The 22,004-nt window shown below is 35.7% G+C and overlaps 5 protein-coding genes and 1 pseudogene across 5 annotated transcripts; 4 read left to right on the top strand and 2 right to left on the bottom strand.

Annotated features, from left to right (window-relative positions):
- The first annotated feature begins 379 nt into the window (after positions 1-379).
- On the top strand, positions 380-3,308 carry LOC132610445 (large ribosomal subunit protein eL22y-like). The gene is made up of 3 exons (XM_060324738.1): positions 380-522; positions 1,072-1,325; positions 3,022-3,308. Exons 2-3 carry the CDS (start codon positions 1,099-1,101, stop codon positions 3,164-3,166), a joined length of 372 nt encoding a protein of 123 aa, XP_060180721.1. The 5' UTR covers positions 380-522; positions 1,072-1,098; the 3' UTR covers positions 3,167-3,308.
- A 1,659-nt stretch (positions 3,309-4,967) lies between these two features.
- On the top strand, positions 4,968-7,364 carry LOC132610632 (pentatricopeptide repeat-containing protein At3g62890). The gene has a single exon (XM_060324951.1). It carries the CDS (start codon positions 5,054-5,056, stop codon positions 6,404-6,406), a length of 1,353 nt encoding a protein of 450 aa, XP_060180934.1. The 5' UTR covers positions 4,968-5,053; the 3' UTR covers positions 6,407-7,364.
- Positions 7,365-10,486: 3,122 nt separating this feature from the next.
- On the bottom strand, positions 10,487-11,879 carry LOC132611701 (homogentisate geranylgeranyltransferase, chloroplastic-like; annotated as a pseudogene).
- LOC132611702 (uncharacterized) lies at positions 10,568-10,995 on the top strand. Its single transcript, XM_060326087.1, has 2 exons — positions 10,568-10,769; positions 10,841-10,995. Exons 1-2 carry the CDS (start codon positions 10,568-10,570, stop codon positions 10,993-10,995), a joined length of 357 nt encoding a protein of 118 aa, XP_060182070.1.
- Positions 11,880-13,604: 1,725 nt separating the features above from the next.
- On the top strand, positions 13,605-14,648 carry LOC132611700 (probable protein phosphatase 2C 55). Its single transcript, XM_060326085.1, has one exon. The coding sequence runs from the start codon at positions 13,605-13,607 to the stop codon at positions 14,646-14,648; it is 1,044 nt and encodes a 347-aa protein (XP_060182068.1).
- Positions 14,649-17,713: 3,065 nt separating this feature from the next.
- Positions 17,714-21,720, bottom strand: LOC132608878 (blue-light photoreceptor PHR2). The gene is made up of 4 exons (XM_060322656.1): positions 20,599-21,720; positions 18,488-18,717; positions 18,300-18,392; positions 17,714-18,090 (listed from the first exon to the last, which is right to left on the bottom strand). The coding sequence occupies exons 1-4, from the start codon at positions 21,541-21,543 to the stop codon at positions 18,012-18,014; spliced, it is 1,347 nt and encodes a 448-aa protein (XP_060178639.1). The 5' UTR covers positions 21,544-21,720; the 3' UTR covers positions 17,714-18,011.
- Positions 21,721-22,004: the final 284 nt, after the last annotated feature.

The following is a 22,004-nucleotide window of genomic DNA, read 5'->3' as shown; positions in this document are numbered from 1 at the left end:
CGCTATCCGCTGCACCACATCCTTTCATCTCAATTAATTAAAAGTTAAACATAGTAATCAAAGACATAATACATAAATAGGCCCTCAAACTTGGCCTCAACTGGCAAGTATGCCTCCAACTTTATGTGTGCACAAGTAGACACCTCAAATTGTCTCCACTTTATCAATTGGACATTTCAACTTACAAAACGATCATCTAGACACCTCTAAAATTTATAAGTCACGTCGACATTTGTATCTACGTGTTCAATTTGAGATGCCTACTTGCGCACATCCAAAGTTGAAAGGAATACATGTCAGCTGAGGCTAATTTCGAGGCCTGTATATGTATTATCAAATATCTCAAAAGGCAAAATCAAATTTTATCAGGGACCAAAAGTGCTATTGACCTACAACTTAAAAAATGGAAACGGGTGAAACCGGATTAGGTTTGGGGCCCCGGGCCACAAGAGGAAAAACCCTAATTAAATCATAGTCACTACTCTTTCATTCATTGACAGTAGAGCCGTCGAGTTTAATCCTGTACGTATGCTCAAACTCTTTCTCTTACAATACGTAATAACTATGCTCCTTTTTTTTTTTTTATATAGATCTGATGATTGTTGTATTATTATTCTTGTATTTTCGCATTCTTTGATTTCTATTTACTATCTGTTGTTTCTTTAGCCTCCATTATTACTTAGGCATTTAATATTTTTCACTTTATTTGGAATTTTGAAGTTGGAGTTATGTTTGGTTATAGTTTTTGCAAATAATATTTGGTTGTTTGAATGTACTGAAAGTGAAAATAAGGATTTAGGTGTTTCCATTTGCATGACCAAACGCTGATTTTCAAATAAAGTGAAAAGAATTCCAGAAAAAAGTGTAAAATTCTTAGATTATTATCTTGCTATTGTTTATGCTTGTTGCTACTGCCTTCCATTTGCGTCTTTCTTTGAGCTGAGTGCCTATCGGAAACAGTCTCTCTACCTTGTCAAGGAGGGGGGTAAGGTCTGGTACACTCCACCCTTCTCGGACCCGATGTTGTTGTTGTTGTTGATAGTTGTTTTGTTTTCACTATTGGAATGACAGTGTAAGAGAAAGAGAGAGAGTGTAAAGATGAGCCGAGCAGTAGCAGCTAAGGGAGGGAAGAAGAAGGGAGCTACCTTTGTGATTGACTGTACGAAGCCAGTGGATGATGGGATTATGGAGATTGCTTCTCTTGATAAGTTCCTTCAGGAGAGAATTAAGGTTGGTGGAAAAGCTGGTGCTCTTGGGGATTCCGTTACCGTCACTCGTGACAAGCATAAGATTACTGTCACTTGCGATTCCGCTTTTTCCAAGAGGTACACGTCTATATTATGACTCCTCGTTTCGTTTAATTTTAGTATTTTGACTCATTCTCAATTGGGTTTGTTTTAGAAAACTATGTGTGGATCCTAAATTACTAGTTGTGGTCGTCTTTCATTATAGTTTGGTTTTGTTTTCACTTGTCATAGACCTTGCAAATAGTTCTTATTTGTAATAGTGCAGTCATTCATATAGTGAGCTTTGAATCAGTTGTTAATGGGTTTAAAAAGGAGGTCCTTTTTGCTATTTAATTTAGTCAAGTGTTCCCCAGACTGCAAATTTTGGAGGGACTACTGTTCCATTCTGGATTTTTTCACTCTGAAGATGATTGTTTTATGTCATTCTGTTTTTTGTTTATCCAAAACATTATCCTATTTCCATTGAGGTATAATGAGAAACAACAGAACTAAAACGGCAGTTTAATAGCTTGTAAACATTTTTAACTTGAACTGGGTATTGTAATAATCCTTGTGGCTCCTTCCAAACTTATAGAGCAGATAGTCTATGCGCTCTACATTTAAATGACTATGCGTGACTCCAGATTAGGCAATCGGGGTTGGCATTTGTTGTTTGATTATTTTCACATTGACATATTGACAGTAACTTATTATAGCCTTCTTTTTTATCATGGCTTATCCATGCTTTACAAAGAGTTCTTATTTGTAATAGTGCAGTCACTTATAAATTGAGCTTTGGAGCCGGTTGTTAATGGTTTTAAAAAGAGATCTCTCTCGCTGTTTATTTTGGTTAGAGTTCCCTGGACTGCAAATCTCGTCAAGCTTTCCCTTCTACTCTGGAGTTTTCACACCGAGGATGATGGTTTTATGTCATTCTACTGTTTTCTGTCTAATGCATTAACCTATTTACATTGAAAAACCAAGAAACAATAGGATGAAAATGGTGGCATAATATCTTGTAATTATTTGTAACTTGATTACGGTATGTACATAATGTTATTATAATAATCCTCACAGCTCTTCCTAAAATTATGGAACAGATTGTCAATGAGCATTAGCTAAATTATTTAGCACTTCTCAGTGAAGTGGATTCTTAAATAGGCAGCTGTTGGCGAGACCAATTAGACTGCAACCTAGCCTTTCACTTGTGTCCATTAGTTTGCGTCAAGTGCAATTTTGTTGATTTCTTCTTTTACATCCATGACCATGTAATACACTCGGATTATGTCATATTACCTGTGAAAATAGTTTTTGAAGAATTGTTTTGTTTTTAACTTGAAAGAGATAGGTGTAATCATGGTATATACTCATCCTTCAGGGTGCAGAAGCATATTTTCAAGTAGTCTTGTTGGGCTCTGATGAAATTCATCATCTTTTAAATACATTTTATGCAGCTGAGTAGAATCTATAGTGGTGTATCTTGTTTCATCTGTTTTATGTTTCTAAGCTTGTTGGGAAGTGACATCAACCACTTATTAGCATCACTTACGCATCTTAGGTTCAAGTGATAGTCTATATGCTGCTTGTAATAGGAACTGATAGTCTAAAGAGAGGTGAATGTGCAACATATATTTCGATTTTACTTTGGGAGGAACCGATTAATTAAAAAAGTTTGTGCGATGTCCGCCTCCCCCCCACCCAAAACAAAAGAACATCTTGTTAAAAGTAGTGAATTCAGGCACTCTAAGACTAGTAGATAATAGCTTGGCTTACAATCTTTACTTCCATTTTTCAGGTACCTCAAGTACCTTGTCAAAAAGTACTTGAAGAAAAATAGCGTCAGGGATTGGCTTAGGGTGATTGCTTCCAACAAGGACAGGAATGTTTATGAATTACGATACTTCAACATTGCTGAGAATGAGGCAGAGGAAGAAGATTAAATATGGCCATTTGATGTTGCTTTGTCTTTCTTTAGGCGGCCTTCTTATTTAGAACCATCTATATCATCTGTTCGACTCATCTGTTTGAGTTACCGATGAGTCTTATCTACACATTTCCAGATTTCTTATCAGTAAAAGAAAACGTTACTTTGATACTTTGGTTTGTTTATCTTTCAAGTATCCGGAAGTCATATTTTCTGTATTGCCTTTCTCCTTTTGGTGATCACATCTAATTTATTGAGTTTATTTGTCATTCTGTGTCTTTCATTTAATGACATCACTATTGATGGCTTCCTTTAAGTTTGCCTTACACGGCAGAAGTATGATAAGGAATCCAAACAACGATCATCGAGACTACCTCCGCGGTCTTGCAACGATCTCTACATATTTGTAGGACAAATGAGATTTTTTGTTTATGAATTTGGGAGCAAGCGTTAGTGGGAAGAGGTCTTGTAACGATCTCCACATATTTGTAGGACAAACGAGATACTGTTTACGAGTTTGGGAGCAAGCGTTAGTTGGCAGTCAGCCGACACTTGTTGGTGGAGGGTTACTAGGTGAAATAGTTGTGGTGCGTGCAAGCTAGTTCAGATATTATTGTCATAAAAAAAAATGGCACATTCAAAATCACAAATTTTCAAAGTCTTATTTTTTTTAATTACTCCGTGCCAAATTAAATTATATATTACATAAATAGAAAAAAGAAAGGTGTAACTTCTTGATCTATATCTTCCATCATTGTGGTGCCACTTGCTCGAAGCACCAAAGGTTTTTGACTTGCACCTCCCTATTGAAGGACCTAGGATACCCAATGAAGTTAATGTAGGAATTACTCGGTAATCCGATGAGGGTGATTGTTGGTGATTTCTCTTTAGGGTGTGTTTGGTATGAAGGAAAATATTTTACGGCAAAATTTTTCTAATTTTCTCATGTTCATTTGATAAAAAATTTTGGATAATATTTTTTTAGGAAAACAAGTTCCTTAAAAATGAAAAAAATGACTTTCAGAATCAAAATAAGAAAAATAAGTTCACAATTCGTGTTTCACTAACCACCAAACCCCAACCCCCTCCCCCCACCTTTTTTTTTTTTTGGGTCATAGGTGCGTTATAACTCATCAAGACAGAAGTCGTTTTTTTTTTTGGGTCATAGGTGCGTTATAACTCATCTTATGGTTTATACTGTAGAAAAAGTGGGTTGTCCTTGGCACTTGGGAACATGAGATAAGAGAACAAATAGTCTAAGTATGATCAGAGGAAGTTTTACTTTTCTGGTAAAGGTCTAAAGAAGTATGATGAAGGAAAAAAAATGCTGTTTTTTCCGGAGATCAAATCAAATCATTTAACATAAGAAACTAGTTTTTCCTAGTAAAGGTGGGGTAGTTGCTATATTTATCAAGCTATAAGTTGGTGTTTATTTATAGTCCTATAAACTGATATGAATATTTTGAGATAATGTTTAAGTACACACCTCAAATATCATTTTTTTTTGTGAGTTTTCTACCTGAACTATCAGATGTTGCATTCTCTACCTAATCTATCACCAACCATTTATCAAAACACACATCGACTAGTAGCCGATGGTGCGTGGCGTATATTTTTTTTGGGGGGTTTATAAACGGTACTCCATGCGGATAATTAAGTGAATTAATTGAAAAAATTTAAAAAGAAATTAAAAGATAATAATAAAAAACACAATCATATTAGTCGAAGTGTGTTTTGATAAATAATAATGATAATTCAAGTAGAAAACACAAGCAATTAAGGTATATTTTGATAAATAATCATTGATAGTTTAGCTAGAAAACACAGGAACACTTAATTGTTCGGATAGCAAAACTTGTTGTCGTGCCGTTGAGCATTGAAGTAGTGTCCTTCCCGCCCTGGAATGTGCCAAATCCAAATGAAAGTCTTAACCGAAAAACTCATATCTTTAACCCACCCTTGTCTCAATCTTTGGCATCCAACTGTTGATTCTTTCATTTGGAACACTCTAATCAGAGCCCATGTCCAAATCCAACCAACTCATAATACCCCACTCTCCATCTTCCTTAAAATGCGTGAACACGATGTCCATGTTGATTTCTACACTTTCCCTTTTCTCCTCCAATCCATCCATTCACCTTCACATCTCCAATTAGGACAATCCATTCACTCACAAAGTCTTGTTTTCGGGTTTTCATCTGACCCATTTGTCCAAACTTCGTTAATTAGTATGTATACTGCTAGTGGCGATGTGGGTTCTGCTCGTAAGGTGTTTGATGAAATGCCTGAACCGGATTTACCTTCGTGGAATTCGATCATTAACGCGAATGTGAAAGCGGGTTTGGTTGGTGTTGCACGTGAGTTGTTTGATGGAATGCCGAGTAGAAATGTTATATCTTGGAGTAGTATGTTGGATGGTTATGTGAGGTGGGGTAAGTGTAAAGAAGCATTGGAGTTGTTTGGACAAATGAAAGAGGAAAATGAGGTTATGCCTAATGAGTATACCGTGTCGATTTTGCTTGCAGCATGTGAGCAGTTGGGTTCACTTGAACATGGGAAATGGGCTCATGCTTATGTTTATAAACTTGGGAAGGAAATTAATGTTGTACTTGGAACTTCTTTGATTGAAATGTATGCTAAATGTGGGAGTATAGCAAGGGCAAGATTAGTTTTCGAAAATTTGGGTCCAAAAAAAGACTTAATGGCTTGGAGTGCTATGATCTCGGGCCTTGCGATGCATGGTCATTGGGAAGATTGCCTGCGTTTGTTTTCGGATATGGTTGAGAACAGAGTAAGGCCTGATGATATCACGTTCTTAGGTGTACTTTCTGCTTGTGTACATGGAGGATTGGTGAGCCAAGGGAAGGAAATGTTTGAGAGGATGAGTAAAGAGTTTGATATTTCTCCTTCGGTTCAGCATTATGGTTGTATGATTGACCTTTATGGAAGAGCCGGTTTGATTGATGAAGCATGGAATCTTCTGAATACGATGCCTATGGAGCCTGATGTGCTTATTTGGGGAGCTCTTCTCAGTGGAGCCAGGATATGTGGAGATATTGAGACGTGTGAGATTGCCCTCAACAAAATAATAGAGCAAGATCCCACAAATGGTGCGGCTTATGTTCTTCTCTCCAACGTCTACGCTAAGTTGGGTCGATGGAAAGATGCTAGGCACGTAAGAAACATTATGGAGACAAAGAGGGTAAAGAAATTTCCTGGGCGTAGTTCCATAGAGGTTAATGCAAATATCCAGTAGAACTAGTTTATATCGAAATGAGTCTCATGCGGACACTAGTAAATCACGTGATGCTCAAGGAAAGATAGACGGTTATGTAGATAATACAAAAGGTATTGCTAAATTTGAATGAGGAATGAAAGAATTTAGCTGTTCACTTCATTTTGAGAACATGGCAATTGAATTCTCCGAGCTAAATACTGTAACATGGTTCTGATATGCACAGTAAAACTGTCAGGCATGCACCGTGCAGGTGGTGGCAATGTTGCAGTATAAATTGCCTCAAGGACTGCCTGTGGGTTGTGGTCGAGCTGGTTGTAACACGTCGCAACTGGTTTCAATACTTTGTTGGTGGGGAATGTTCTTGCAGTGACGGTTAGTAATTGACCTTGTTGCTGAATTTTGATTGGGAATATCTCTTCCTTTTAGGCTCAGATCTTACAAAGCTCATCTGAACTGGCAAAATCGATGTCGGGGAGCACCTAGTGGAATTAAGATTCTTTTATTTTCGACAGAATCTGATTCTTTGAAGCCTTTTAGAATGCAAAGTTTAATTTGAGGATGAATTCCATCTTCAGATATGCTCTTGCTAGTAGAAAGTGGAGCTTCTTACAGATTCAGTTGCTGCAGAATATTGGGGAAAAGACCTAAGTTATTATTGTTCATCTTCATGTACTGTTAATTCTTATCAGCTATCTTGATAAACACACTTTTACTGGTCTGTCACAGTTTAGAGGGGAGGGGTAAAATGGGTTACATGTGCTGACGTGGTATGACACGTGACATCCACCTCATAAAGTGTTAGTGACATGTAGGATTAGATGTCCCCTTTGGACAACTTTAACGGAAGGGGGATATATTTGAATCAATAATATAACGGCAGAGATATATTTAGACCCAAAGTATAACGAGAGATATATTTAGCCTTTTTCCGATAGTACGTGGTATATTTGGCCCTTAATTCATGTATTTTTTTGCTTTAAAATTCACCCTTTTAAACCCTTTTAGATGCAAAGCAATAAAGTTATCGATTATTTCATTCAACTATTTCCTTTCATAGACAAATAAAAACAATTGATGCCAAAAAATTGAGTTTAAAACGATATATAAAACCGTCCTAAATAGAATAAAAAAGAGAACTGATGTACGGAAAGAAGGAAAAATCAGATCCAACAATATTAATTAATGAGAGTCACAAACTTAACCTAATTTGTTGACTCATTTGAAGAATCCAAACTAAAATCTAAAAATATGAAATTATATTTATGATAATAAGAAAAATCATGTATTATATAGAATTAAAAATATTTTAAAGTCTTTTTAATATAAAAAAATACAATTTCTTACATAGTGACATAGAAATGCATTAAATATTCTTCCATATTAGCAAGTTCTTGTTTCAATAACTGAAGTCACAATTAATTATAACTCTTTAGCAAAAATCTTCTTATAACCACTAGAAAATTACTATACGTATAACAAAGTTACAATTAATATTTTAAAAAGTTCATGATTTCCTTATATAGTCGTGACATTAGGAATATAGTAAAAAAAAATTAAAAAATAATAATTAAAGTGTTTAGTTAAATGATTGTAGAAATTTATTTGATATTTAGAACTTTGAATTAAACTACTTAAATCTTAATATCTATCAAAAAGGGTTTTGACAACAAGTATGAAACTACTTAATTAGCAAGTTCTTGTTTCAATATCTGAAGTCACAATTAATTATAACTCTTTAGCAAAAATCTTCTTATAACCACTAGAAAATTACTATACGTATAACAAAGTTACAATTAATATTTTTAAAAGTTCATGATTTCCTTATATAGTCGTGACATTAGGAATATAGTAAAAAAAAAAAAAAAGTGTTATAGTTAAATGATTGTAGAAATTTATTTGATATTTAGAACTTTGAATTAAACTACTTAAATCTTAATATCTATCAAAAAGGGTTTTGACAACAAGTATGAAAGTTTCGTATTTGCAATAAATGGCTAACATTTTATTAACTTGAAAGATCCTCTCCAATTATATATAAGACATGCAATACTGATTTTTTTTACATACTCAGCTATAATCTATAAATAAGTACGCATGACTAGTGAAATAATAACAATAAAATTTTGGGGCTTTTGACTCGTGGAGTCCTAAAGCAGATGCTTTAGTGGCCTTACTCTTCAGCCACCAAATAACATGTAAACCGATCATAATATAGTAGAAATAAGTTGCAGGATTCTCATTAACAACTTTCATTCATAATTGGTCCATTACTAGCTTCTACATGAGAAAGACATAAGACGACGAGTACATAGGTTAATGATGTTGAAAATGTATGAAATATAAATTACGCTCGGGTATCCTCAAACCATGTCTGTAATGAAAAACAGAACATGACTAGGAAGTGTTTCCTTCCTATATTTAGGATAATTGCAGCTAGATAAAGTTCATCAAGGCTTAGGCATAAAGAAGTAAAAGCTGTGCATAATCTCGAATGTTTCCGATACGTATACCGAACAATACAATGCAGCAAAAGTTTTTTACCAGCCTAATTCAATAGTAAAACTATAGAAAAAAATGCTTAAACAATATAATGCAAGCAAAAGTTCTTTACCAGCCTAATTCAACAGTCAAACAAGAGAAGAAAATGCTTGATCGTCAAGAAGCTACAGAAAGTTGCCAAATTTCTTAACATGCCTAATTCAACAATCAAACTACTCCTCCACTACTTCCACTATATCGCCCGCTCCATCAATTGCGCACTCAAAAGTGTAACTAGGCCACAACATCTTGCTGTTTTCCTGGATGAGTTGCTTGAGCTTTTTTTTCCAGCAACCTGCAACAAAAGAAACCCAAAGAAAACCAATGAATAGCAAGACACGTTTTTTTTATTTTTTTTATTTTTTACCTCGAGTGTGTCATACTCTTGGAGTTTCACTCTTTTGGAGTACTCATTCTGGATCAATAGAAGGACTCCAGCCACCTACCCAAAAAAAAACTCTCCATATAAGAATCACAGTCATAGGGGAATTTTTTTTGATAAAGCAAATCATATTCTAATTGAGCTAATAGTCTACATTACCATGGCAATTGAAAAAAGTTTTGAAAATCATATTGATTTTCCTAATACGCAATGTTTAATTTGCCACCTTAGCGAACAAAGGGAGTCATAAGGTATTCCGCATAGAAAAGCTACCATATAAACATATAAAAAGAAGTTAATGATACTTGACTTGATATATCGACAAAAGAAGTTAATGATACTTGACTTGATATATCGACCGATTAGGCTTGAAATAATCGAATGCAAGCGAGTTAAAAATGCCCCAAAACAGTGACAAGCCTAATGGAAAGGGAAGACGGAGTAGCTCCAACTACCATAGCAACTCCATATGCAGCTACAGCCTACAAGCATGCTAATACATAACCAAAACACTCTCTACACCTGAGCTTTTGGTTTGACAATTGGTCAAGCCTTGGCCCTCTCTACACCTTAATAGATGACATTAATGTCCATCCGAACATCAAGGTAAATGAAGTGTTTAGATATGGGCACTGCTATTGGAATAACCTGGATCATCAATTACCTGAAGCTGCTAAGAAGGCTATTATCAACCAGGACATTACTATATCTCTAAACAAAGAAGATATACCTTTCTGGACTTGGGAAATTCAGCATTGCTACTGCATGGGATCTATTCAGACAAAGAAGACCTATATCTCAATTTGATTCAAGGTTATGGCTTACCAAAGTTCCCTATAAAATGAACTTCCAGGCATGGGAAGCTACTCATAACAGACTACCAACAGAAGACAGAGTGCAAAACTTAAAATTAACATAGTGTCCATTTGTTGCTGCTGCCTTGGTACCAGTAGAAGACCAACAATAGAAACAACTGAACATATTTTTTATTCTGGTCATTTTGCTGAACAGATATGGAGATATTTTGCAGAAGGATTGGGTATTCTGGAATTTCAAATGCAAAAACTCCATAGCTTCTTTCATTCTTAAAATCATGCCCCCTATTATCCTTTGGGATCTATGGAGAGCCAGATGTAGTGTGAAAATCACTTTCAGTATCTAGAACCATCACTCTCACAAACCTCAACATTATTCAAATCACCAAACTCCAATTTCCCAATCATCCTATCCCTGACAGTTGGTTTGGCATATATCAAATGATGGACTTGAAACTATTGGAAACTATCTCTATTGCAATATGTGTTAAGTTGAATACAAATGGCTCTTGCATTGAAGGGAATTGTGAAGGAGGTGGTGTGGTAAGGGACAAAGATGGTAAATTTATCATGGCTTTTTGCTTACCACTGGGAAGAGGAAATAGTAACCTTGCTGAAGCTGCTTCATTTTGTTTGGTCCTAAATGGTGCATTCAAAACGATTTCACCGTGGTTGCTGGTGAACCTGACTCTCTGCTGCCTCACAATTGTATTACAGGTAACTGGCAAAGTCCTTGGAGAATTGAAGACATTGTCAACAGAATCAAATATTTGATGGAGCTCAACCAAATCACTACCAATCACTGCTTTAGGGAAGCTAACAAAGTTGCTGACAAGCTAGCATCTTTGAGTCACTCAAATGGAAATACTTGAATTTACACTAACTATATTCCCTTACCAAGACAGTTCAAAGGTCTGCTTAACACTGATAGACGACAACTTCCATCATTCCGAGTCAGGAGGAGAAACATGGTGCTATTACATATAATCCACCTTGAAGTTTCAGCTCTATTGTCACTTGTATGTACCAACTTTTTTGCTCATATAACTGACTAGATTAACATTTTCTCAATGTACTCAAGAAGGCAAGGTATAGTTCTCATTCTTCAAATGTATCTTTTGACAGTGGCAATCGAAAAAAAAAAAAAAAAAAAACACTCGTTCTTGGCCAAGGCACAAACTAAAAGATTGGATGCCAAAATTTCTATCACCGTCGACATCAGGAATATCCTTAAACAGGGCAATGGCAGTAGTGAAGATGCACATAAAAGTGACAGCGAAAACTAGGGATCTTGTATAGGCCTAGCCAGCACATACATCTGTATGTGTGCAAAGAAAGCAAACTGAACAAAGATAGCCCTATCAAACAAAATGCATATCGCAGCCAAGAATGCATTTCTTTTCCATCTAAGTACAGGTAACTCTATAGAATATGCACTTCCAAGAAGAAAGCTAACAATGAGAGCAGTTAACAATGGTGGAGATTGAAACTTAATTCGCATGCCAAAACTTATGAGCAGAGAGGTGATAACTATTCCCATGCCTTGTTCCATTGAAATTTCTCCGGAAGCCAGTGGCAGATTTGGTTTGTTCACAAAGAGTTGATTTAACCCTACCACATAAACGCTCTTTTTTCCTTTCTTAGGTTTGAATTGAGATACTTTGTCCCTTTTCCTATTTTGGATGAAATCTCTGGTATGTTTCTCCCCCTCCCCCTCTCTTCTTTGGTCTAATACTTGTATTAAATTTGATGGCATTTTACCTTACTTATCAAAATCTAAAAATAGGTGATAATTGCAGGTTCAGCATCACGTGCCGGCTTCCGATCAAATTATCCACATGAAGGCCGTATTTTAATGATTTTTTGGAAGTTGTCATTCTTTCGGCAATCTATATTTGATGCTGGATTATCAACTTCAGAGTAGTATTACTCATTAAGATGCAAATTCATTTTAATATGACTTATACCATATGTATTAATTATTGTGCTTTCCCTAGCATTTAGTTAGGAATGCAAATAAAACTCTCAAAATAAATTTTTAATGTCAAGGATATTGTCCCAGTGAAGATGCACATAAAAGTGACAGCGAAAACCAAGGATCTTCTATAGAGCATACGCCTAGCCTGCACATACTTCTGTATGTGTGCAAAGAAAGCAAACTGAACAACTATAGCCCTAACAACCATGGTGCATATCATAGCCAAGAATGCATTTCTTTTCCATATAAGTAAAGGTAACTCTATAGAACAGGGGCGGAGCCACGTTAGCTCCAGGGGTTCATCCGAATCCCCTCGGCGAAAAATTACAGTGTATTTTCAAAGTTAAAATTATTTTATTATGTATATATAGTAGATGTTGAACCCCCTGACTTCTTCGTGTATTTACCTTTTAGAATTTTTGAACCCCCTAGATGAAAATCTTGGCTCCGCCACTGCTATAGAATATGCACTTCCAAGAAGAAAGCTAACAGTGAGAGCAGTTAACAATGGTGGAAATTGAAACTTAATTCCCATGCAAAAACTCACGAGCAGAGAGGTGATAATTAGCAATAGCCCATATGGATACTTTAGATGTCCTCACGAGGCAAAATGGTGAGATTAGGAATAACGGTCATTTTATGAACTAATTTTCTGCCATTGTGAGATCAAGAACTTGCCATGTTGTGATCTATTTCATTATGTTCTTGCCTTATGAATTTTATAAAGCTCTCGAGTTTCAGACATCTACTACTTTAGTGAAGTTGGATCAATCTTAATTCAATTATTACGAATGAATCTTGTTGATAAACTTATTCATGATTGAAAGTTTATAGACTGGTTGTTCATCTTTCTCAACTTGTATTTGTCCACTAAAAAGTTTGTGATACTCATTACAATGTGGTTTTAGTATGACTTATACGATATGTACAAGTTGCATGAGACACACGTGCAACGCACGTGTCCAGAACTAGTATAGTAGAAATGACAAAAATGTTCCTTATTTGGAGGCATATTCAAAGAAATTCATTAAATATGCTCTGAGTAGTTTTGATTTTTTATGTTTGCCGAATGTCAATACTTTTGGTCTCTATCAAATATTTAATGAATGTTGCTGTTAGATTTGACCGAACTTTGAAAAAATGAATTTAGCGAGGATAGTGAAAGGCGTAATTAAAAACACTCATAAAAAAGGGTTTTGCGTGGATAACGCGCATCATATTTTCCTAGCGAATACGGAATACCTGATAATTATAATTCCTTTGGTACTTACCAAAAACTATAATTCCATTTAGTTTCCAAAAACTTTCGTTTCCACATCCTATTCTAACTAGGTTTAATTACTACGTGTTCCTTAAGTTTTCCATTAAGTTTCCAAAAGGTGTTTTCCATAACCTATTCTAACTAGGACTACAATGTATATATATTAGTAGCACTTCAAGCAGTACCTTCATCATGTCACTTATCACTTTATTTCCAAAGTTTTGCAAATCAACACAACAAATATGGCTGCATGCATATCATCATTAGGTTACGATCAATATTCATTCAACAAGTTTGACGAAGTAATTGTCAAGTTTTCGCACAAGAGGCCGTACTTCGACTTCTCTTCTTATGAAATTAATGATCAACTGGAAAATCACAGCAACAAGAGACTCAAATTTAGTCATGATGCTGATCAAGACTTGAAGTTTTCAATCAACTCATCATTAGGTCTTATTGATCAATATTCATTCAAGAACGTATATGAATTTTTCAAGATCAATAAGAGGCTTGACTTTAGTACTAGTAACAAATTACCATGCCTAAAAATGGTGGCTGGATCTTTATACTTGCCCAAAGAAAATCCAAGGAAACCACTAGGTGAAGATGCACACTTTATCCATGAATTATACCAAACTGTTGGCATCGCTGATGGCGTTGGTGGCTGGGCCAAAAAGAAAATTGACGCTGGAATTTACGCGAGAGAACTTATGAAAAACTCACTAATGGCTACATATAATGAACCAAAGGGTGACGTGAACCCTAAAAGGGTTCTTCAAGAAGCTTACAGAAACACAAGCTGCGATGGATCATCTACAGCTTGTATTATAACCTTAAACTCCGAGAAGAATACTTTATGTGCTGCTAAAGTTGGTGACAGTGGATTTTTCCTAATTAGGAAGGGAAAAATTATATACAAGTCGCCAGTACAACGACAGGGCCGATTTGGGTGTCCCTATCAATTGGGGAATAGTAAGGATAATCCTAGCGTTGCTCAGGAGATGGAACTAAACGTCGAAAAAGATGATATTTTGATCGTTGGAACGGATGGGATGCTGGATAATATGAACGAAAGTGAGATTGAGGAAATTGTTCTGAGAGGGATGGATAAGAAGTTGAAGGCTGAGGAGTTGGCTAGTCAAATTGGAAACGTTGCGCTGTATAATTCATTTGATAGATTTGCAGATACACCATTTGCAAGAGCAGCTGCGAGGGACCGGCTTAGTCATATACATAAAGGAGGAAAAATTGATGACATTACTGTTATTGTTTCGTATATCCAGTGATTCATTCGGAAAAGAAAAATTCAATTTTGATGGAGCAGAGAAGTGGAGATTCTGAAGCATCAGTTTAGGTGTAGCAAATTTTGTATTAAAAAAATATGATGCACAAAATGTAACCAATGTGTGATTTAGTGTAAGTTGTAAATTTACTGATTCTTTGTTAATCTAGTGATATTCCTTACGCCTGAATTCATGGTTCTACGATGGAGTATACAACAAGCTTGTGGATGTATATGCATTAGGAATGTGTCTTCTTGAGATGGTTACTGGTGAATATCCCTGTGGAATGCAGCAATCGGATACAGATAGAGCAGAGAAGTGGAGATTCTGAAGCATCAGTTTAGGTGTAGCAAATTTTGTATTAAAAAAATATGATGCACAAAATGTAACCAATGTGTGATTTAGTGTAAGTTGTAAATTTACTGATTCTTTGTTAATCTAGTGATATTCCTTACGCCTGAATTCATGGTTCTACGATGGAGTATACAACAAGCTTGTGGATGTATATGCATTAGGAATGTGTCTTCTTGAGATGGTTACTGGTGAATATCCCTGTGGAATGCAGCAATCGGATACAGATATTTAAGAAAGTGTACACTGGTGTTGAGGCTAAATCTCTGGGAAAGGTAAAGGACTCCAGAGTGAGAGATATAATCGAAAAGTGTATGCTTCCCATGTCTGTTAGGCCGTCTGTGGAAGAGTTGCTGAAAGATCTGTTCTTTTTATACAATAATATGAATCACACACGTTCTAGTTTAGGATTATGGTGTAATTGATTTATTGATTGATTCTTTTTCCCACATTGTCTCTTGGAAACATTTTAGAATAGACAAGAGCCTTTTCTTTTCCAGAATTTGTTGTTAATGTTAGAATTCAGTTGACTGTCCATTGAGAAAGTACATATATTATCTTTGTTCAATTTTCGTTTGTGTTCAGTTTGTTTTTTCCTTTACTGTGAATGCGTACTTGACAGAATGGATATTTTGCAGTTAAAAATCGGAGACAGGTCATGTAGATATCCCACATAGAAGGGGTTCTTTCAGTAAAGCTTATATGATCAGTTATTGGGAATTCAAAGATTCTCTCTTAATTTGTTAAAGAACTTTTAGAATTCTACTGATCTTGAAACGAGAAAATGATCAAAAATGGCCCTTAGTGGTTGTTAAGGCGTGTTATTATCTGAAGAGAAGTTGACAGTTAAAGACCAAAATCAAGAATCCACTCAACTCATGGGACAAGAAACCCATCAAAGCCCAATAATCTATAAATTATTATTGTTCATCTTCATGCAATGTTATTTTTTATTTTTTTTGATAAGGTATGTTCTGTAAATTATTACTATGTTGCTCGGATACGAGCTCGGGTATCCGATACGGGTGCTGGTCTAGAGATCGGATTCGCCAATCGCCATGATCTAAATTTTTAGATTCAGAGGTATAGATCCAAGTATGGATACGGATTATGGATTCAGCTAAAGTAATTCAAATTTGTAAAAATAAGCTATCAAAATATGCCCAAATCATTTATATAAAGAGGAATATTCATAAGCGTACGTAGTACTTAGTAGGACTATATATTTATTTTTAGCACAAATCTCTTTCTTGTTTACTCTTATGCCATTGCACTGACAGTGCAGATAACAGCAGACTATGCCATTGCTAACAAGTAACACCTGCTGGTTTGTTACTATTAACTACTATGTCATTATCCTGTGAATAAACTAGTTGGTTGAGTACGAAGATCAGTAGGATTTGGTAAAGTTGTTTTCATTTATAGGTTTTTTCAGTTTGACTAGTACTGAACTAGTTGTTTTAGACTCATAGATTTAAATCCTGTTTGAAGGTAAACGACTACACTTAGTAGTTAACTGAAACCTTATTCATATAAAATGCAAAATTTCGGTAACTAGTCTAAATTTTTTCATTATCTCAGCCGCCAAAATCAGGCTAGTGGATCAAAAGTGTGTACCTTTACATTTTCATGTCTTGAACTTGAGAATTTACGCACTTGTACTGTGCAAAATCTGGATATTCGAGTTCCTGATTACATCCTTCCACTCTTCTTCTTGTAGCAATTCGGTGAACATTTACGTAGGCACTGGTCTGCCCTGGCTCATTGACACACTATACAACTACATTGCATACAATGACCACTCTGAAGTGTGAATAGAGAAGGCTGGAGGACTAAGTTATCACTTTGCTTGTCTTCTTCTCCACTTTCATAGGCTGTAATGGTGTTTTGGTGTTTAGGAGGCTGACTTTGGGCCCGTGCCTGTTGCCATTTCATGTTATAGCTTGTACTTGTTGTACTATTATCTCTTAGAGTTTCTGGTGTCATCTAGTCTAAATATCTGATACCTCTTTGCATACTTGGCGTCCCATTTCTAGTTCACTCTCATTTTGTGTCCTTAGTTAATGTAGTACCATACTGTGAGGATTCATCATAAATTGACTAGTTTTGTTTTGATCGTCAACCCTTGGGCGGAGTTGAGACATAGTTGTTACTGTTCTAGTTAATGTAACATTGTATACACACATACACACACATATGTACACATGCGTGTTTTGGGGAAAGATATCTTGCTTTGTGATTTCTTTGGGTAATTATGGTGATGTTCAGCAAATATGATGATTATTAAGTAAAGTTTTACGTCGTTAGATGTAACTGTTTGAATTTCTGTGAGATCTACTGGTTTTCAGTATAGAACTGCGGTTATTAGTGCATTGAACCTAATAGCATACACTCTTATCAGTTAAGTCTCATGTTCACCTAAAACTCGTCTCCTATATATACCAGTTAAGCTGATCTGATGAATAAGAGAGTGATACTCTCCTTGTCAGCATCTAGTAATCTCACTTATTATGGACAATTATCCGTAGTTATCTTAAGAGATCTGATAAGTTAAACTCTTGAGAAACTTCCAACGGATTTCCAACTTTCTAAGCGTTGGAGTCAGTTGAAATTGTTCAACTTGTAGTCATGGGACTAACAGCAACGTCCACTAGTTTTGGGGTTAATCCCATTCAAGTAGAGAAAGGTGTGCTTTCCAAAATCAAAAGGGATCAGAATAACCTGAAAAATGAATTTGACAATCTTTTCAGGGGTTTAATTAAACATATCACCAGCTTCTTGCAGTTATCAGTCTCAATTTCTTAAAGAATCTGAGTCCACCAATACAAAAATGAACATCTGCAAGAAATGGCGACAAATTCTATTATATCCAATGCTTATAGTCAAAGACAAAATGCATCATTGATGAGCACTTCAATCTAAAGATGTTCCAACTCTAACATTCCATGGCTTAACTTCCGGAAAAATCATCAAGATACAAAAGGAACCTCCATTCTCCGTTCGAATATACCATGGTTAAGCAGCAGCTCCTACACAAGCAGTTACTGGAGCAGCACTATTTTGTTTTGCAGCACTGTATTTCTTGGTGATGAATCTGGCATTTCAGAGAACAAAACGTTATACAAAGACTAGTATAATAGATGATAAAAGCAAAATAAGATTCAGAATGAGACATTGTTGTCATGAAAGCCTTCCCAAAACATTACCGGTTGGATTGTCCATAAAGTGTGGGATGAATACAACACTGAACAAACATGAAACTAGCTTCAAGCTCATAGGAGCTAAATTACGTGTTAAAATTACCTGAAAAAATCCCTCCATAACAGCTCATACATCAGCCAGTTCAGCCCAGTGCCACTACCACCATCTTTCTTGCCAGAAGCAGCAGAAATCGTTCTGCAGCACAAAATACCAATGAAGCGTTAACCAGTGATACCAGTCTCACATGCATGAGTATCAGGATAAGAAATAAACTATTGATCAGACATTACCTTGAAGTGGACTTTTTTAATTCATCAAACATGGAACGGGGAGAGAGACATCCCATAGCAAGCCAAGGCGATATTTTGCAAGAAAAGTTTGCACCGTATATGCTGTCAGTAGTGCCATCCTTGTTTTCCTTATTGGGTTGGGCTTGGCATTCAGCTGCAAATTTTCTAAGTCTCTGCAGTGCTTCATTCTCTCCTCCCACAAGGGAAGCATTAGCAGCTTGTTTTCCATTCTAAATGAGGGGCAAATGCAAATGTTTAAGAAATGTTTTTTTCAAAGTAACTGAAACAAATCAACTTTTGTCTGACTAGTTTGCGATGTTAAACAGCTTACAGTTCCAAAGTTATAAATACAGTATGGAAATTACAAATTCAAGTCAGAGAAAAATCTTGCAACAGTTCTTTAGTCATTATGCACGGTGCATGTACGCAATACTTAAAAACAACCTCCAAACGTGACAGAAAGAAATTCTAAATACAGTATGAAAATTACAAATTTAAGCCAGTGAAAATCCTGCAACAGTTCTCAAGTGATTATGCACTGGCAATTCTTAAAAAGCAACCTCCAAACATGACTGAAAGAAGTTCTAAATACAGTATGAGAATTACAAATTCAAGTCAGTGAAAAATCATGCAACTGTTCTTTAGTGATTACGCACTATGCATGTAGGCAATACCTTTTTTTTTTTTTTTTTTTTTGATAAGGTAAAACTTAAAAAGCAACCTCCAAACGTGACTAAAAGAATTTCTCCAGATTACAATTTGAGCTAGCAAATAAAAGTTGTTTTTTTTTCTTTGATCAAGTAAAAGTTGTTTGTTCTACTCTAGTATGATGTGTCGTGTCCTAGTTGGTGACCACCTAGTAAGAAGGTTTTTTTTTTTTGATGGGTAGACCACCTAGTAAGAAGTTCATTAATACATTGATCAACAAATTGCCGAAGTTATGAGCTGGATATTTCAGTACACTAGCATAGAAGGACACTATAAGTAGAGCAAGGGTCATTTAACTTACTGAAGCTCAAATGCCAAGCACTAAGCCTACTTAAACATGGGGTTTTATACTTTTATCTTATGTAGTTCATAATACATACTTTATACAAGAGATCCATTGGATTAAACCATCAAATATTTCTAACTTGAATCACTTCCATTCTGTTACGAAAAAGGAATCTTAATCATCTCTATCACTTAAAATGAAGTGACTAAGAAACAGAAAGCAATATCCTCATTATCCGTTATACTATATTTGTAACCCTTTCATTCCAATATTCACAAATTTGACATTATAGACTGTTTGGCCAAGCTTCAAAGAAGCCAAAAGTGCTTATTTTCTCCAAAAAAGTGCTTATTTTAGAGAGTTGAGGAGTTTGACCAAGCTTTTAGGAAAAAATAAGTGCTTTGAGTAGTAGCAAAAGTTGTGTTTTAGAAGCTAAAAAGTTAGCTTTACCCTATAAGCACTTTCAGAACCTTGGCCTAGCTTTACCCTATAAGCACTTTCGGAACCTTGGCCAAGCACAAATTGCTGCTCTAATATTGTAAAAGCGCTTTTCAAATTGATTAGCCAAACACAAACTGTTTTTCTCCAAAAGTACTTTTTGAAAAGCACTTCCAACAAAAAGCACTTTCCAAAGTAAGCATATTTTGAATGCTTGGCCAAACACACTACAGTCAAACTAGAAGTTCTCTAACACCAAAGGTTCTCTACATTCTCTAAAGATCAATGTAAAACTAATTTCATATATTTTGAATGCTTGGCCAAACACACTACAGTCAAACTAGAAGTTCTCTAACACCAAAGGTTCTCTACATTCATATTTTTGAACAGTAAGGTTCTCTACATTCTCTAAAGACCAATGTAAAACTAATTTCATTCTAATACTCAATAATCTGTCTTACACCTGCATCTTCTACTGACCAATGAACAACAACAACAACAACAACATACCCAGTGTAATCCCACAAGTTAGGCCTGGGGACCAATGTAAAACTAGTTCCATTCTAATACATTTCTAGAGACCAATGTAACACTAGTTTCTTTCTAATACTCAATAATATTAGTTTCTACTGACCAATGTGAAACTAAAAATAAAAGTATAAAACAAAGAAAGTAATACCTGACCCATAGTGGCACTAGGATTAAGTCCCAAATCAACCAAAGAAGGAATCTCTCCAGGTTCCACATCACCTCTAGCAGGCAATCCCTTCAACTGTTCCAATGCCTCAATTGTCTTCCTTACTTCCAACCCTTGCACTTTCTCTCTAAACCCTCCGTAATTCGTCGGCATTTCCTCCAACTTAAATGGCAAATCATCAACATGATACAATGTACTACCCCAAAAATACTTCACTTCCAAACCCTCATCTTTCATAACATTCTCAATCTTATCTTCCCCTTTAACCTCCTCATAACTAACCTCCCTATGTGCATACACTGCTTCAGCTCCAACCGATTTCGCTAATTCGACTAAAACAGTCTCAGGTTTCCCAATTCTAACAACAAGATCAGACCCTCTTGCTTGTAAATTCTTTTTTAAGTCAGTAACTGATTCAATCAAGAAACTAGCACGATACGGCCCGGTTTTATCAAACCCAGATGAGGATTTACCGTAATCTCTGGGGTCAAAACAGTAAACGGGTAAAACAGACATGGATTCATTATGGGCAGTGTTGAGACACTCGTTGTCGTGTACACGTAAATCGTTACGGAACCATACGATTGATGTTCTTTTAATGGCAGCAGCATTAGAAGGTTCGTTAGGGCGAAGTGGGTTTAAAGTGAGAGTGTTTTGTAAAGGGTTTGAGGAGATTGTGGATTTGAAGTTGGGTTTTGTTGGTGGGAGAGATGATGAGAGGGTTAGATTGTAAAGAGAGGAGATTTGTGTTGGGATTTTGACTTTGTTTGGTTTGTTGAAAATGGTTGAGATTTTGGGAGGTGTAAGGAAATGGGTAGGCAGGATTGTGGATAAGGCAAGTGAGATTGAAGCTATGGCTAAAGTTGGTTGTTCTTCTTGAGGTGTTTGGTTTTCTTGGTTGTCTGAAGATTGATTCTTGGAATCCATTTTTAAGGGGTTGAGAAATGGTTGTCTGAAGATTGATTCTTGGTTGTCTGAAGAAGAAGAAGATGTTGATAAGTGAGGCTTAATGCCCTCCAGAGAATTTGTTGGTATTGTTTAAGGCTGGTGTGGTATTCTGCTGTATAACAATATGATGTTTATTCTGTCGTGTTAGGTGTCTGAGTCAATTTGAGGTTGGTAGGGAAGTTATTTCAATTAGGAGTAATTTATTTCATATTTAAAATTAAGTAATCCTTCCGTTTCAAAATATTTCGCAAAATCTCATGGTTCGGAGCCCAGCTCCAACAACTTCTTGTAAGTCAGGTAAGGTACTTCTTGGCTTAAATCATTTCATTAAGATTAAAATAAAAAAATTTAAATTAAATTATTTTTAAATATAAAAATATATTATTCTTTGTGAAACAGACTAAAAACAACGAGGAACACATAAGTTGGAACAGAGGGAG

This window comes from Lycium barbarum, chromosome 9 (assembly GCF_019175385.1).
Source record: "Lycium barbarum isolate Lr01 chromosome 9, ASM1917538v2, whole genome shotgun sequence".
NCBI lineage: Eukaryota > Viridiplantae > Streptophyta > Magnoliopsida > Solanales > Solanaceae > Lycium > Lycium barbarum.
This window is presented reverse-complemented; position numbering and strand designations above follow the sequence as displayed.

Bases quoted from the DNA above. Each gene is read 5' to 3' on its own strand.
- LOC132610632 (XM_060324951.1), top strand. From the start codon at position 5,054: ATGTGCCAAATCCAAATGAAAGTCTTAACCGAAAAACTCATATCTTTA.
- LOC132610445 (XM_060324738.1), top strand. From the start codon at position 1,099: ATGAGCCGAGCAGTAGCAGCTAAGGGAGGGAAGAAGAAGGGAGCTACC. The intron at 1,326-3,021 runs GTACACGTCTAT...TCCATTTTTCAG, and splicing joins GATTCCGCTTTTTCCAAGAG to GTACCTCAAGTACCTTGTCA.
- LOC132611702 (XM_060326087.1), top strand. From the start codon at position 10,568: ATGGACTTGAAACTATTGGAAACTATCTCTATTGCAATATGTGTTAAG. The intron at 10,770-10,840 runs GTGCATTCAAAA...ATTGTATTACAG, and splicing joins ATTTTGTTTGGTCCTAAATG to GTAACTGGCAAAGTCCTTGG.
- LOC132608878 (XM_060322656.1), bottom strand. From the start codon at position 21,543: ATGGATTCCAAGAATCAATCTTCAGACAACCAAGAAAACCAAACACCT. The intron at 18,718-20,598 runs GTATTACTTTCT...CCCCTCATTTAG, and splicing joins CTAGTGCCACTATGGGTCAG to AATGGAAAACAAGCTGCTAA. The intron at 18,091-18,299 runs GTAATTTTAACA...CTGAAATGCCAG, and splicing joins TTATGGAGGGATTTTTTCAG to ATTCATCACCAAGAAATACA.
- LOC132611700 (XM_060326085.1), top strand. From the start codon at position 13,605: ATGGCTGCATGCATATCATCATTAGGTTACGATCAATATTCATTCAAC.